The sequence below is a fragment of the Rattus norvegicus genome, chromosome 1 (assembly GCF_021556685.1).
Source record: "Rattus norvegicus strain SHRSP/BbbUtx chromosome 1, alternate assembly SHRSP_T2T, whole genome shotgun sequence".
NCBI lineage: Eukaryota > Metazoa > Chordata > Mammalia > Rodentia > Muridae > Rattus > Rattus norvegicus.
The window spans coordinates 148,347,401-148,364,115 of NC_141534.1; the positions used below are offsets into that span (position 1 = coordinate 148,347,401).

The 16,715-nt window shown below is 39.6% G+C and overlaps 1 protein-coding gene across 6 annotated transcripts in view; it reads right to left on the reverse strand.

Moving 5' to 3' along the window:
* Window positions 1-16,715, reverse strand: part of Hdgfl3 (HDGF like 3) — a 52,644-nt gene that overhangs the window by 19,117 nt on the left and 16,812 nt on the right. For all 6 annotated transcript variants that reach the window (XR_015668217.1, XR_015668248.1, XR_015668253.1 and 3 more), the window contains 1 exon segment: window positions 4,467-4,543. Coding sequence is in view for 3 of the 6 variants with exons in the window: in XM_087631584.1 (XP_087487710.1) it covers window positions 4,467-4,543 (77 nt within the window). In the remaining 3 variants the exon portion in view is untranslated.

Consider the following 16,715-nt stretch of genomic DNA (forward strand, 5'->3'; position numbering starts at 1 on the left):
TAAACTAGTATTTATATTAATCTTACTGTGAGTAAGGATTTGTGAGATTTATAATAAGAAATCAAATACTGGGATAACAATTATTTAATTCATAACGTATATTACTTTAGAATAGTTAGCCAGTATTATTTCTGTAAATTGGGCATCAATGTGGGTCGGGGAGAACAAACCAGAAGGGTATACAGAATTGTATCTAATTTAAATCTTACTCTAAATTAATTGTAACCATTAAAAAGTAGTTAAATTCTGTAGCTAACACACTGCTTCAGTCTTAACAGTCTGTTAGCATCATTATCTGTGATCTAAATCTAGTGAGTGAAGCTACTGAGACTCAGCTTGGCTGACACCCTGGAGACCTGATTTCAAACTAAGGTTTATGTATCTATTAATTAAACAAGTACCAATCAAACACCTATAATGTGAGAGGTATCAGTGCAGTTGTACTGGAATTGCACAGAGGATACGGCAACCATTGATACCATCATAAAGTGCAGGTGCTAATAGATTAAAATGGCAAACAAAGCATGCATTTTGTTTATTCAGAGAGGAAGGATAGTATCTTAGTTTCTTTTTCTATCGTTGTGATAAAACACCCTGAAGTGTGTGTGTGTCAGGGGGACCCATGGAGCTTCCCACCCTTTCGGAGGAGAAGGGGAGGGGTGAAAGGAAGGATTGTGGAGAGGGTGACTGGGACAGGGGCAATGAGTGGGATGAAAAGTGAATAAACAAAACAAAAATGACAAAAACACCTGAAAAAAAAAAGCAAATTAGAGAAGGAAAGATCTACTTAGTCTACAATTTAGGTTATTATCTATCATTGTGGGGGAGTCAGAGTGGTAGGGATTTGAAGCAAGTAGACACATTAAATCCACAGTCAAGAGCAGAGAACAACGAATTAATGCTCAACTAACTCCATTCATACACTTAGGATCCATTTTAGGGAAAGTTGCTGTCATTGTGAGTGGGTCTTTCTATCTCAACTGAATTAAGAAATGCCTGCACAGACATACTCATAAACCAACTTGGTCTAGATAATGTCTCAGTGAAACTTTCTGTGGTGATTTTAGATTGAATCAAACTGACAATTAAAGCCAGCCATCACAGATGGATACACCAGGGATCACTTTTGCAATTTTAGCTGTAAAAATTGGAGAAGGCATCACCAGAAAGGGAACACCTAAGAAAAGGAGGAATTGTAGAAAAATCTTAATTCCAATCTGGGATTTTTACTCCACCTTTAACCATTCAGTTTTTGATTAAGATACACAGCTTTTATTATTTCCAATAAGCCTCAATCAGTACGAGAACTGGACAGATAAGTACCCTTTATGCTACTAAAATCTATTTTCTATAGATAACCCTGAGCTATTCCTTACTATGTTTTATCTAGGCTGCTCTTAACTCCAAATGGCCAGCCCTCATGGCCATACTTTCTTGACTCCTAATCCTCAGAGTCTTTTTCCTCTCTTCACCTACTTCTCTCCCTACTCATGGTCAGGGAACATCAAGCCCCACCTATCTCAATTCTGTAGGCATCTTTACTCACCAATCAAAAATAACCTGGAGGCAAGGTCAGAACTTCACTAAAATATAAGGGCAGATTCTCTGGTCTCTGGAACAAGCCTTACCCGACCCCACACTTAACATTATGATACATAGAAACAGATCAAACCTCAACAGGGGTGGGGCGGGGGGGGGGGGAGGAGAAGGACCATCTGTGCTGTAGTGAGAAAGAATAATGTATCTGAGAAACAAAAAAGAGGCTGCGGGCCTAGGGTGAAATTAGTAACAGTAGACCAGTGTGGGATAAGGATGGAGAAGTAAGAGGTTAGCAACACAGATTATTCAGGGTCACTGCAAAGGTATCAAGTGATATGGGAAGCCATGAAGGTTCTGAGATTTGTCAACAGCATCATTTTGGCTGTTGTGTTGGGACCCAAGTAAAGATTAGGCAGGAGGATGTAAGCAAGGAGTGACAGAGAGCTACTGAAGTAAAGTAATATGGGCAAGTGGCCAGGATGGATAACGTAACTGGGGAAGAAATAGTCAACTCCAGAATTCATCCTTAGGAAAGGAGTTTTGATAGAAAAACTGAATATTTGGCTATCTCTAAGTTTCCAGAATAAGAAATAAAAAAGCTAGAGTTGTTATTTACTGAAATATGATTTTTCTTCTGGAGGAAAATATTTGGGGAGAAGCTCATTGTTAGGTGTAGAATCTAAAGTCCCAGTTAAGAAATATAAGAGATGATATCAAGTAGGGAGTTAGAAGATGATTATGGAAATTAAAAAAGGCTGTGAGCTAGAGACAGGAATTTAGAAATCAGCAAAAGATGACATCGAAACCTTCCAGTCAACACGTTACGAGCAATTCATAAATTCCATTTTCTGACAGGGTATAGCAATGATCTCTCACACTGTCCAGTTGATTAAAAAATACAACTAACAAATCTATCTACACTAAGCATGCTGATACACACTCCTAATGCCTTTAGGAAGGGGAGTTTGAACCCGTTCTGGGCTATGTGAGACCCTGTCTGTAAAGAAGAAGGAAAGACAGTTTTATCTAAGAATGTAGCCCTAGTAGCCAATCATATTCTAGGAAGGCCACACATCCAAGAATATTTGGGCAGTACAAATTGCTATTGATGGTTTAAAAAGAGACAACACAAAGTGGAGCAGATAGAGAAGGTGTGGGTCCAGGAAGATTTGGGAGAGGGCAAATGTGTTTGATCAAGAACTAATAAAATGGATTGAGGGTTGTGTAGGTTGAAGTCTTATCTGACAAACAATATGAGCATGAGAGACAAAAGGACACTGTGTAAGGCCAGTTCATTTTCAAAGAAACATAAAAGGAATTAGTACTCTGGCTTGTGACTTTCTGCAAGCATTGACTATGCATACAAAGTAACTGTGGGTTAAGGACCTAATGAAGAAAAGGCACATACAATTTTTATCAGATGAAGATATAGGGCTTGAGTATAGCTTAGTTGTAAAATTCCTGCCTGCCTGAGAACTTGCACTAGTCTAGCAAAATGTCACACACACACACACACACACACACACACACACACACACACACACACACACACACTCGAAGAAAACAAACAAAAAACCTAATACAAAAGTATAACTAAGCCAAACTCAAAACAATATAGAAAAAACTCTTACAAAATGTTTATTTTCTGAAAAATACACAATTATTTCTCACATAAGAAAAAAAATCTGTCTTTAGGACTTTATCCCAGTGCTTTCAAGACCAGAATGAAGTGAAGGTGGCATGGAAGAAAGAGCAAGCTAAGAGTCATGCCGTAGTCTGCCAACATTCAAATGCAAACAAATGGTGTAGTCGGAAGTGTGGCAAGACTGCCAACTGTCCCCCTAGGCATCCTCTTATTTTTTTTATTAGCAGATTACTTCTCCCATATTTAAGAACTGCTCAGCTGGAGGCTGTTTCCCAGCTTCCCACAGCCGAGTGTGGCTGTGTGACCAAGTTGCTGACAGTGAGGTGAACGTAAGCAGAGGTGACCCACGAGCCTTTCTTGCCACTTCCTTATGAGGTATTCCTTGTTTTTCACTCTCCTCCCTTCCCTCTCCCCGGGTGGTGCACAAATAACTGAAGCGTGTTAGAAATAAGCAAACAAGTGACTTTAACTCCAGCACGCATGAGGGAGAAGCAGGGGATCTCCGTGAGATCAAGGCCCCGTCTGCTACAGAGTGAGACTCTCACAAGATTAACACCAAGAACTGGCGGGGTCTGACAGAGAATACTGAGTTCTTAGCAAATTTGACTGTCCACCCTACCTGTGCTCACTTCTGTAATATTGTGGAAGAAGGAAAGACATGTATATGTTACTTTAATCTATATATTAACAGACATAGTTAGAAAACCTTTAAAGGAAGTGCGTTTGTTATAGGCCGAGAGACAGAAGAGTTTAAGAGAACATAACTTTGTCCTGTACATAATGAGTTGAAAAAGCTTCTGTAAAGAGAAAATATGCAGAGTTCCAAAAGGGGATACCAGGATGGTTGGTCTACCGCTCCAGGACTTTAAGTGTCCTGAAAAGAGACTGTGGGTTGATAGCCAACACTTAAAAAAGAAACAGAAGCAATGATGCACTTTCAGTGATCAAGACTTCTATGAATGAAAACTTATTTTATGGCTTGAATTTGAATTGCTTCCCCTACTTCTGTGTTTGGAATGCAGTCCCCAGATGGTGATGCTAATTTGGGAAGTTGTGAAGTCTTATGAGGTGAGGCCTGAATGACAGGCCATTAGAAACCAATCTTTTAAGCTATGCCTATGTCTGTTCCTGTTTTGCCTTTTCTACATGTCCTAGTTCACCATGTTTGGCTACTTTATAAATGAATATAGCAACATATAAACTAGTATACACCACACTTAAGTATATAATCTAGTGGGGTCACATCAGAGCTCTCGGAAGTGTAAGCTGTATTGTGACTTACGTTTCATGGGTTCCGAAAAAGAAGATAGGGTACTTGTTTGCTGGAGGCTTCACGGCGCCCTCTGGGAGTTCATCAATCTAGTAAAGATAAATTCAGTTATGAAATAATGACATGAATACAATGTAAACACCGTCCTGATAACTTACTGCTAATTTCAAAATAAAAATAGTATAATAAAAATTCTAATAGTTTTTTTCCTCAAACCTAGCAAAATTATCCTAACCATTCTAGTTGGCCTATTTAAAACTGTAAATGGTTATATCCATTATAATAATTTATTGAGCCCAAACTATTCATTTTTTTGACTCAAGAGTTACTCCTGGAAATTTGTTCTAGTGAAATAAAAGAGAAACAAAAGCTGCACTTTTTATTAAAACCTCTCAAGTTCCATCTATGATCTTTTTTATTAACATAGTATTTTATTGATTACTTTTGAATCTCATATTATGCATCCCAATTGGACTTACCTCCAATTCCTCCATCCCTCACATCTCCCCCTCAAAAAAGGAAAAAGAAAGAAACAAAATCCAAGTCCATGTCTAAGGAGTATGTGGTCAAATGCCTAATGGCTGCCCCCAGAGAAAATGAGTCTTCCACTTGCACCCCCTGTCAGAAGCCATCAACTGTGGAGAGCTACATCTCAGTGTCCACACACATATTTTGTTTTAAAGTTCTATTTGATGGCTTCCTTTCTAGGCTGTCACTTTTTGGGGGAAGGTTTGGAGTCGAGGTAGGGGTTGTCACAGAAGTCTTTTATGTCCTCTTTTTCAACTATGTATGTGCAGTCATTGTTAACACTGCAAGAGCAGATTCCTTGTGCCCCGGTCAGTGGAGCAGGGATCCTAGGCTTCCGCATGCTTTCTAGCAACAGTACAGTCCCTGAACATCCCCATGGTCTCTGGTTGCAGTATGGACTGAGAACATTAATATGGTCCTCTGCCACACAGGCAACTGGCCAGCATGGCCCTGGGAGAAACATGGACTGTGGAGGTCTTTTGAGGAGGCCCAATCCAGTAAATAGACCATTCTTCACTTGTATGATCCTGTGGCTGGGCAACCTGTTTAGGGGCTGAATCTGCACAAGCTCCAAGCTGTTGCACACCATCCTTCAACCCTACTGGGTGACAACCTGCTCCTCTATCAAGCATGCTGACAAGTCTCCAGTTCTACTGTGCACCCACGGTTCATAACCTCCATCTTCCCTACCTCTCTATCACATATTGGCTAACCATAGTGGTACTGGAAGCTGTAGTACGTCACATAGAATACTCTTTTGCCCAAACATCTTTACATGCAAATGTTTGCTGCAATGAGCTGTTGGTCCGATTCAAAGCCTCTGGCTTCTGCTACACCATTAATTCTGGAACCTCTTGGATATTCTGCTATCGCTCAGAGTCATGGATATCCTGTGGCTATGGTTCCATGGGACCAGTCTCTTCATGCACTCTAGATGGAATAAATGTTGGGGTGGCCAACTCAAAGCCTTGGATTTGGGCCTGGGTGGTAGCTGAGTTAGTCAGCCTGGGAGTCAGTCAGTTAGGAGGAGGAACCAGCCCACACCATTGGTGCTGCCCCTGAAAAATCTGTACTATTTACTTGCTGTTTATTTGTTTGTTTATTTATTTTATGTTCATCAGTGTTCTATCTGTATGTACACCTGCATACCAGAAGAGGGCATCAGACTACAGATGGTTGTGAGCCACCATGTAGTTGCTGAGATTTGAACTCAGGACCTCTGGAAGAGCAGTCAGTGCTCTTAACCACTGAGCCATCTCTCCAGCACACATACCCTCACCCCTGCCAAAGCTGTATATTTTAAAGCAATGACAAACACATATCCATAGAACATGTTTCAACACAGGAGAGTTATGAGAAGTAACTGCATTATTATGTAAACATTGGTCTAAACCATGGTGAGTTTCTCTCTCCATCCATGGAAGCCTTAAAGATGCACACTTACTTTTTCACTTATGTGTTCCAGATTCTACAGCCTTTTGTTGCATAGATCATTCCTAGTTATATATTGGAGCCATTTCTGGGGTTTTTAAAAATAAAAACAAGTCAGCTCTTCTCAAGACCTACCAGATCTTGTGTACACTGAGGTTGAAAACTTCAGATAGGATAAGGTCTTCATTTATTAGATTATTTTAAAAATGGTCATTATTTTCCTCATATCATAACAAAACAACATGAAACTACATGGAATTATTTATAACATGCTATTTTTAATTTTTTTGTTGCTGTTGAGACAGGCTTCACATTGTAGCTGAGGCTAGCCTGGAACTTACTATGTAGCTTTGGCCATCCCGCAACTTGCAATCCTCTAGCCTCTGCCTCCTGCACCCTGAGATTATAGATTAGCACCAGCATATCATTTTCTCTCAGCCTTCTCTGATGGCTGAACTTCCCATCTTTCAGAGACACATGTTGTTCAAATTACAAAAATGAGTATTTGTTTATAATAACAAAATAATCTACAAGACATACATCATCAGCAATTTCTCAACATGTTTATATGGAATTGTTTCTAGTTATAATACAGCCTTCCAATTCTAATTGGAACAGTTTTAGCCCCTGCAATCATGAATGAGGAATTCTGAAGTTTAAGATTTAGTAGCATGGTAAATCTACTGTTGGCCATGCTTTTCTCTGGAAGCCAGATATGAGTACAAGTCATGACTCCCTCACTTACTGGCTAGTTACTCAGTTGCAGTTTCTGCATCTCTTCACATGACACATATTGTTGCCGTGACTATAAAGTGAAAGGTAGTTTAAAATCCCTAACACCGGGTGCTCAATAAATAAAAGTATAGATAATTACTATCACCATCAACCTGTAAAAGTTTCTAGAGCCATATCTTGGTTTTGCGCTTGCACGTACGCACATATAACAGGCCCGAGGAGAACATCAGGTGCCTCTCTTCAATGCTTTCCATCTCATTTTTTGAGACATGGTCTCTTCTGAACATGATGCTTATTAATTCTCCGTGACTGGACAGCTAGTGAGCTTCAGGGCCCTAGCTGCCTGTTTTTACTCCACTAGGATCTAAACTCAGGTTCTCGTGATTCAGTAATCATTTCCTAGCCACTGTAAGAGCTAATCGTATTTAAAATATCATCCCTAATATACTGTTTGAATATGGTTTGAGAATATCCCTCGATGGTTCCTATCTGGAAGACTGTAGTGTAGTGACTGACAGAAGAAGTGGTGGTCCTTTTTGGAGCTTGGCAGGCTATCCTACTGCAGTAGCTCTTATAGGCTCCCTCAACTAGTTCTTGTAACAGTGAGCTTTATTTAAGCTGAAGCCTGACTCCTAAATGACTGTCATTTCCTGTCTCTCTGTAGCATTTCCCTCTTGATACATTTCTACCACTATGCTATCATTCATCTGATGTGATGAAGGAAGGGGCCCTCACTAGAACTAGTGGCATGCTGTCTTGACTTTCAACACCCACCCACAAAATGACTAATTCATTTATCTAGGTATGGCGAATAGTGGTTATCAATCGTTGTTGTCATAATGGTTAAAAAAAATCTAACATGTCATAATGGAAAAAAAAAAACCTCATCACTTCGTTAAGAAAAAAATAAAAACAAATACTTCATGTTCATAATTTTAAGTATGTATTTTGAAAGACAGGAACTAAGAAGGAATAGGAAAATACAAACATTTAAGTGTGAGTTCAGTGTGGTATTAAAGGGGAAAAATTCGCCCTCTTCAATTTCCTTGCTATAATTTGTAAAAATAAATCTATCAGAAGACTATAATTGTCATTACATAGAGAATCTCTTGTATTTCTTTACTGCTGTGGTTTTAATCACACCCTAAAGATCAAAACAAGCTATTTCAGTGTGCAAAAAAATTGCATCAAGTTTATTTCTGAAAATCAAAAAATTTTATGACAAGATTTTCTAATTATAACATGTTCCAAAATTAGTCTGCTGATTGTAAACAATCTTGGAGCTTGTCAACGCATATTTTAGGTGCTGGACAACAGAGAGCACAGGACCACAGTCCCGAGAAATCAGTGTGTTAAGAAGGTGCCAGGCCATTTTGACACACTATAAGACTTGTTAGCTTGGGCTCTTGTAGATGGGCTGTAGTGTTTGTATTTACATGAAAGTCCTCTGAAGGCTTTCTGTATTCAAGATACAAAAATTCAAGTTTGCAAAAATGTATCAATGCAAGCTTGTTTTCCTAGTTCGTTAAGAAAGTACTGTTAAATATGTAGCCTTTTAGACTTTTTTTTTTACAGTAACTGGAAACTCGCAAGTATTTAAAAGACTAATAAAATTCAAAGAGTCAAAGTAAATAATGGAACAGATCAGACTAGTTTGATATAAAAACAGCTATCTGACTATGGTGTGTAAGATAAGCAAATATTTTGCTATTTAAAATAAGATGAATTTGTTTTCCTGTGGTGACATTAATTCTGAACTTTAAAAATTTCTTACACTACTGTGAAGCTAAAAATTTCCACATAACGTTTAAAATTAAAGAGAATATAAACAAATCACAATTCTGAGTTTTTTGTTTTTTCTTTGTAGGTCTCACTATGTAGCCCATACTGGCTTCAGATTCTTGACTCAGCTTTCTGAGTGCTGAGATTACAGGCATGCTCTATCACACTTAGCTTTTCACAACTATTTCCTGTGTATATAATTATGCACATCTCTGTAGAGGCAGGAGGCCACTGGGTGTCTTCCTCTATGGTTCTGTTTTACTCCTTTGAGGTAGGGTCTCTTATTTGGGGGGAGGGTTAGGATACAGTGATTTCTCTGACCCACCCCCATGCTGGGGTTACAGGTATCATTTGGTACACTTGTTCTTTTGTGGGTACTAAGGAGTACACATTGGAGTATTACTCAGCTGTTAAAAAATGGCATTGTAAGATTCTAGGCAAATAAATAGAACTAAGGAAAAAAAAAGCACTGTAACTGAGGTATAGTTATAAAGTTATAAACAGGAGACGAATAGATCTCATTAGAAAAAGGGAAAATAATACATGGTTAGGATGGGGGAAGGGAGCGAAAACAGGGTTGATTAAATGGGGAGACAGAAGGGGAATGAGGGAGGGAATGGGGGAGAGAGCTAATCTTAAGGGCCATTTGAGGGGTAGTGCATGAAACCTTATAGAGTAGAAGCTTCCTGGAATATTTACATATAAGAAGGTGATATAAATTGCCAAATAATGGGGAGACAGAGCCCTAACTGGATATGAAGCTTCCAGTACTAGGATTGGGTTACATCTAAGTTCTTGGCCAAAGGCATCCTGTGGGAATCCCCAAAAGGCCCAGGCCATTGGCAAGATTACAGGTTGCTCTCCACAAACTGATGGGAAGGCCTCATTGCTGAAGACAGCTACAACTCATTGAACGTGGAGAAGTTCAGTGTTCCAGTGTCTTTGGCACATGAAGGAACTCTGCATGCTACTATAAGATATGTAAACTCCGACCCAGCCATGAAACCTTACAACGATGTCCTGCCTGTAAAATATGCTAGGGCAATGGTGGCACAAAGATTGTAGAAGCAACTAACCAGTATCTGATTTGATTTAAGGCCCACTCTATGAGGTGGAACCCATATTCACTGCTTGAGTGACTAGGCCTGAGACTAGATAGTCCAGGGACCTAGGGTGAAACCAACTTATATATGCAACAAAATGACTAACTAAATGAAAAAAAAAAGGAGAAGAAAGGACATGATTGATATGGTCAGTCCTAGATAGTAAAGGAGGTTTACTGTACATAAAAGGGAGAGCATAGTCAGAGGCAGACATATCTGGGACAGTTGAGAGTAGACATGACTAGAATGAGCTGTGCCATGTAGGGAGAGGATTGGAAGGAAGAATGGTGCAGCAGCCAGGCAGCCCAAAGGTACAAAGAGAGCAGGCAGGTAACCTAAATGGTTGGATTACACAGGGAAGTCTAGTCCAGCTCTCTGGGCTAGAGAGTTCAGGGTAGAGGGCAGGGCATGCCAGCCAGAAGGGCTCTATAACATGTATGGAGTTGGGGATTGCAGGGAGAACCTGGTGGCCAAGTCCAATATATGTTAGATAGGCACTTCCGCCATCTGTCCTAGGCTTAAAAACCTAACACCTAATGATATTCTACTAGACTTGTACATCAGTGTCTTGTCAGCCATTGGAGGAGAAGCTTCCTCCTGCAACAGACAGGAACAAATACAGAGACCCACAGGCAGGCATTATAGAGAGTGAGAGACTTTGGAACACTTCAGCCTTAAACAGGATGTCTCCATCAAATCCCTCCTCTTGGGGTTCAGAGAACCCTGTGGAAGAGGAGGCAGAAAGAGTGTAAGAGCTAGAGGGGATAGAGGACACAGGGAGAACAAGGCCCTCTAAATAAAAATGGTAAAGCTCATGTGAACTCACGGAGCCTGAGGCAGCACCCACAGCATGCGAGGGTTTGCAGCAGGCCTTGAGTATATATAAATTACGGTTTCTGGTTTAGTTTTCATGGACTCTGTGAGTGTGAATGAGTGGGTCTCTGTCTCTTGTGCTTTCTCTCAGGCTCTTTGCTTTTTGCTTGCTAACACAATCCCTGTGTGCTAGGGTTTATTTTATTATATTTTAGTATAAAATGTTTAAAGAATTTTTATTTCTAGAAACTTTAACCTCTTTTTCCAGGTCCCCAGGCAGGATTCTTAGCAGGTTCTTATTCAGCAAAAATTTCTTAACCATAGTCAAGATTTTCTATAGTACATTTTAATAGGGGAAAGAACCTAAACCTGGTTTTCCAGTGCCCTCTCAGTAAAAACTTTAAATAAAGATGAGCACATGAAGTTAATTGTTTGAAACACTTGTAAACCCGGGTTACAAGATAATGTGACAATCTGCAACACCCCCTTTGATGTCACACAAGTACTGTCGTCTTTTTGTCTCATCTAAATATACCTTTCCAATTCGGGACTGTATTTTGCTTTCTATTCTCTGTTAACTCAGTCTTTTATAAGGGTTATACTGTTGGATTTTACTAGTCCAAATAAAAATAATAATTATCTATCTTTTAAACACCAAACTTTTTTTATATGTATCTCTTTTCCTGTAAATTATAACTTAAACACCTCATTTAAAACTCTTATCAGCAGTTAAATTATCTCAAAAACACAGTATTTATCTCACCTAAAATAAGATATTTAGTGCCTTCTTCTTACCCTGCTCTCCCTTCCTAGGTCTTTATTAACCTGCCCCTCCTCTTCGTTAGGTTTCAGGGCGAGGTTTAATAAATTAGTTAGCCACCGCTTTTCTTGTCAGTGACCCTGAGGGTAAACAGTGCCAAATATAAAAGCTGCAGGAAGATAAATACACAGGCCGGGGTGTCAACACAGAGCTACCCAAGTGCCAGTTGTAGCTGAAGATCCAAAATAAAAAATAGTGTATTCCACAAAGAGTGTATTCCACAAAGAAATAGTGTATTCCAAAAAGAGGTGAATAATCACCCACTGGACGAGAATGCAGTCAAATCCATGTCTATTTTACTCTACATAACAAACAGAAGGGTTAGAGGGAAAGAGCTGGAGAAGATTCTGGTATGCTGGGACTCTCTCTTTTCCCAAGGACTTCAACCTACAGACAGGTCCCTTGAGAGCTAAATTTTTAGATGACTTAAATCTGTGAAATCTTCGAGAGAGGCTACAGACAGAATCATTTGGTTATTCTGACGGCAGAATGAAATCAAGGGAGAATGCCAGGAATTCCTGTGAAAGTCAAACTCCATGGTTCACCTACAAGAAGCAGTATGAGATTCTCTGAACTCCTGTTTAAAAGGCCGCCTGGGAATAAGGTGGTGACTGCAGGGAGGCTGATAACACCAGATGACCAGGGAAAAGCTCACCAAGAGGATGTACATTTATTTGTATTAAGGAAATAAAAACTAATCCCAGGAATGTTGTTGGTATGAGAATTGTCAGTTGCTTTAAAAATGGTGCCTAGTACAAGACAGAGACCTGGGATAAGAGAGGTGCCCAAGAATCAATGGGGGTGACCTTAGCTGTGACTCACAATATGGAACCTGAAAAGGCTACCTCCTGTAGCCAGGCAGGAACCCCAGTGGAGCAATAGACACACCCATCCACAAAACTTTCAACTCAAAATGTATCCTGTCTCCAAGAAATGCAGGCACAGAGTAAGGAACAGAGACTGGGGAAATGGCCAACCAATAACTGGCCTAACTTGAGACCCCATCCCATGGGCAAGCACCAATCCATGATACTATTAATGATACTCTGTTATGCTTACAGACAGGAGTCTAATGGCTTTCCTCTGAGAGGCTCCACCTAGCAGCTGACTCAGACAGATACAGACACCCACAGCCAAACAGTGAATGGAGCTTGGGGACTCTTAAGGAAGAATAGGAGGAAGGATTTTTGGGCCCCAAAGGGGATATGAACTCCACAGGAAACCAATAGTCAACTAACCTGAATCCTTGGAGCTCTTAGTCTGAACCACCAAAAAAAGAATGTACACAGGTTGGACACAGGCCTCCCCGCACAGATTTGCAGCTTGGTCTTCACGTGGGTCCTGAACAACTGGAATGGGAGCTATCCCAAAAGCTGTTGCCTGTACATGGGATATGTTCTTTTAGCTAGACTGCCATGTCTGGCCTCAGTGGGAGAGCCTCACAGAGACTTGAAGTGCCAGGGTTGGGCAGGGGGTGGGGCAGGGATACCCAGAGCACCCCCAACCTGCTCAGAGGAGAAGGGGAAGGGATGTGGGGAAGGTCTGTGGGAGGGGTGATTGAGAGGGAGGTAATGAGTGGGATGTAAAGTGAATAAGTAGGAAAATAAAATTAAATATTAAAAAAATGGTGCCTACTGATACCCATGCCTGATAGTCATTGTTTTGTGTAGAATCTCCTTCCTACAGTACAGGCTAGATCTAGCTATATACTAGTAATGAGTAAAACATGACAAACATGATTGGATGACATGTCTAAGGTTAATCAGACAATGACTTTTGTTTTACTATGAACTGATATTTTAAGCCTGCAAAGGTGGTGGTGGTGGTGGTGGCACACACCTTTAATCCCAGCACTAGGGAGGCAGAGGCAGGTGGATCTGAGTTTGAGAGCAGCCTGGACTACAGACCAAGTTCTAGGACTGCCAGGACTACACAGAGAAACGCTGTCTTGAAAAACTAACTAACTAACTAACTAACTAACTAACTAACTAACTAACTAACTAACGAGGGGAATAAAAGAATTCCTTGGGTCAACAAATCATGAAGACCTGAATCCTTCCAACTAACTAGTCATATGTCTGACAAGTGGATTCATCCTATATTGAGCCTCAAGATAACTGTGCTCTTCTGAAGATTCAGAGCCGAAGGACCCACATCTACAGAAACTGTTAAACAATGTGCGCTGTTTCAAACTAAACTTAGAGTAAGCTGTTATTACGAAGGTGTTTAGTTTGGAATGGGAACATATTATAACAGATTAGTAAGTAATATAAAGGCAATTAGGGAGTAATTAAGAAGAAACTGCATAGAATTCACAAGCAAGGAATTAGCTTTAAAGAGTTGCCAAGTCCAGGCAGCAGAAACACTAGTTCACCAGTTGTTAGTCAAGTGTGGGCAAGAACTTTCAACAGCAGAGGAGCTTAGCATTATAGAAAGCCCGGAGCGCAACACTCTGTACCCAAACAAAACCAAACCTTCCCTGCCATTTCTACCTCACTTCCACTGAGGTGACTGAAGGCTGAAGAAAATGGCAAGTAAGGCTGTGGGGAAAAGGGGTCTGTGAGATAGGAAAGGTCAGAAATACTAGTTGATTCCTTTCCTATTGTAATAGGTCACCATTCAGGAGGCATGCACAAACTTCTTTAGACAGGAGAACTGGCTGAACAGAAAACTCGAAGTCTTCAATCATTACATAGAATCGACTATATTAATTATTGATGTGTGTGTTTAACTAGAACTGACTTCAGGACTTTTCATTAGCAGACCTTACTCAAGGTGGCAGAGAAAAGGCCAGCATCACATAATTAGAAACAAAACATAGCTTCAACAGAGCAAAGTAAGCAAACAAACAAGTCTTATCAGTTGAATTATAGCCCCACACCAAATTAAGGACACAACAGAAAACTAACAAGGTTAGATATAATAGTTTATAAATGGTAAACACACAGGTACCCAACACACTGACAGATTTTAGTTCACTTCCATTTAAAATTAAAAGTAAATAATAATTTACATATTTCTTCTCCAAAACCTAACAGTAGGTTACTATGTCTATTGAGCAAATATGTTTAACAGTAGAGGATATCAGATAATTGTATTCACAATTTACACTCAACTAATCACTGCGAGCTATTTGTGACTTCAACTGTTAGACTGTTCCAATGTTTGTTATTATTTAGTTTATACCCAAAATGAAGGTGATGGTTAAAAATGTAAAGTTATATTAACGAAATGAACATGGAAATAAAAATTAGTGTAAAGCACAAAATAATAACATTTCTGTATATTTCTCACAAGTAAATTAATATGAATTGAACCTTGACCAATGTAAAGATTTTTTTCCATCGAAACCAACATCGAAAGGTTAATAAAGAGTTAGTACTTACCAAGGAGCACTTTATCTTTAAAATTAATTATCCCTGAGATTGTGTTTGTTTGCATCATCTACATGTGTGCATCCATGGTACATAAATGGGACATGTTTGATCATGGAGTTTCTTTTCTTAAGAGACAGGCTTACTTTCCTCTCTTCTCCTAGACTTGCCCATTCCCAGGTAATGCTATTTGTAACTCTTAGCTTGGTGGTGGTGGCGGCGGCACACCTTTAATCCCAGCACCAGGAAGCAGAGGCAGGTAGATCTGTATTCGGTGGTGTGTGTGTGTGTGTGTGTGTGTGTGTGTGTGTGTGTGTGTGTGTGTGTGTGTGTGTGTGTGCCCGTGCGCGCGCATGCACGTGCGCTTTTCTCCATTTCTATACACATAGTCAAAAGCAAAAGCAAATGTTGTAGACAGTGTTGGGCTGGTTTAGGGGGAGGGGAGGGGGAAGTGTGGTGCCTCTGATACTTCTCACACAAAAAGAAACGGAATTTTATTTTATAAAATTTTCTTCACTATGAAAATTCTTAAAACTGGCAAAGACCAATTAACTTTTTTAATGACTAATAATAAAATGATTATAGAACCTATATATTAACCTTCCCCTAAGAGATGGACATGTACCTTGCTTTTCAGGGCCTTTTTTTCTTACATTTATGTAACACTGTTTCAATGTCAATGAAATAGAGGATTGCTAGGATTTTGTTGACTCATAGATAAAATTGTTTTCATAGGGCTATAGTAACTCACATTTCTACCGAAGTATAAAAATGGCCTCCTTTTCCATTGTTGATAGTATCTGGGTGTTACTTTTGTTTTAAATTTACATTTTTGAATGATGGGGGAGGTTAAACATCTTTTCATAGCTTTATTGGCCATTATAATTTGCCCTTCAGCAAATTGCCTACTCATATAATTTTTTTCATTTCCCTACAGAATTTTCTTTATTTTATCATTCTCTGCCATGTCTTAACCCTACATTTGTTATTTCCTTAGTACAAAGCATTCCCAAGACAGTCAGTGTCTTTGGAGACATTTTCTTTTTCTGAGTTCCAGGACTGATTGATCATCACTATCATCATCTATCTTATCTATCTATCTATCTATCTATCTATCTATCTATCTATCTATCTATCTATCTATCCATCCATCCATTCTCCCCCACCCTCTGTTCCCACACAAACTTCCTCTTCTCATGAGTCATCTCTATTTTTCACTTACTCTATTAGTGATCCTCATGGCTTTAAATGTCATCTATAAGTTGATGAGTCTCATTTTGTAAATACCCAAATGCCAGAGTTTTGTAAGACTCTGATCACATACTGAGGTTGTCCTAAAAAAATGTGAGCTTGTGCCCTAACCTGCTGGTCATCACATAAGTAAATGGCATCACTGTCTACTCTGCTGTTTCCTACCAGATACTGGGAAGATACGTGTTGATGTAATCTTCAAAGACATTACACCTTGGTCATCACTAACTTCTTCCAATTATGTTGCTAAGAAACATCACCAACTAGCCACTTCTTCCCAAGCCCACTGATCTCGTCCTTGTCAATTATCTAAAGCCCACACTCTACAAGCCTCCTAAGAATGCCTTTCATTCAACATCTCCAGTCCTTACCCTTCCCAACTGTGCACCTAGCAGTCAATTCTTCAGTACCTAAATATAAATCA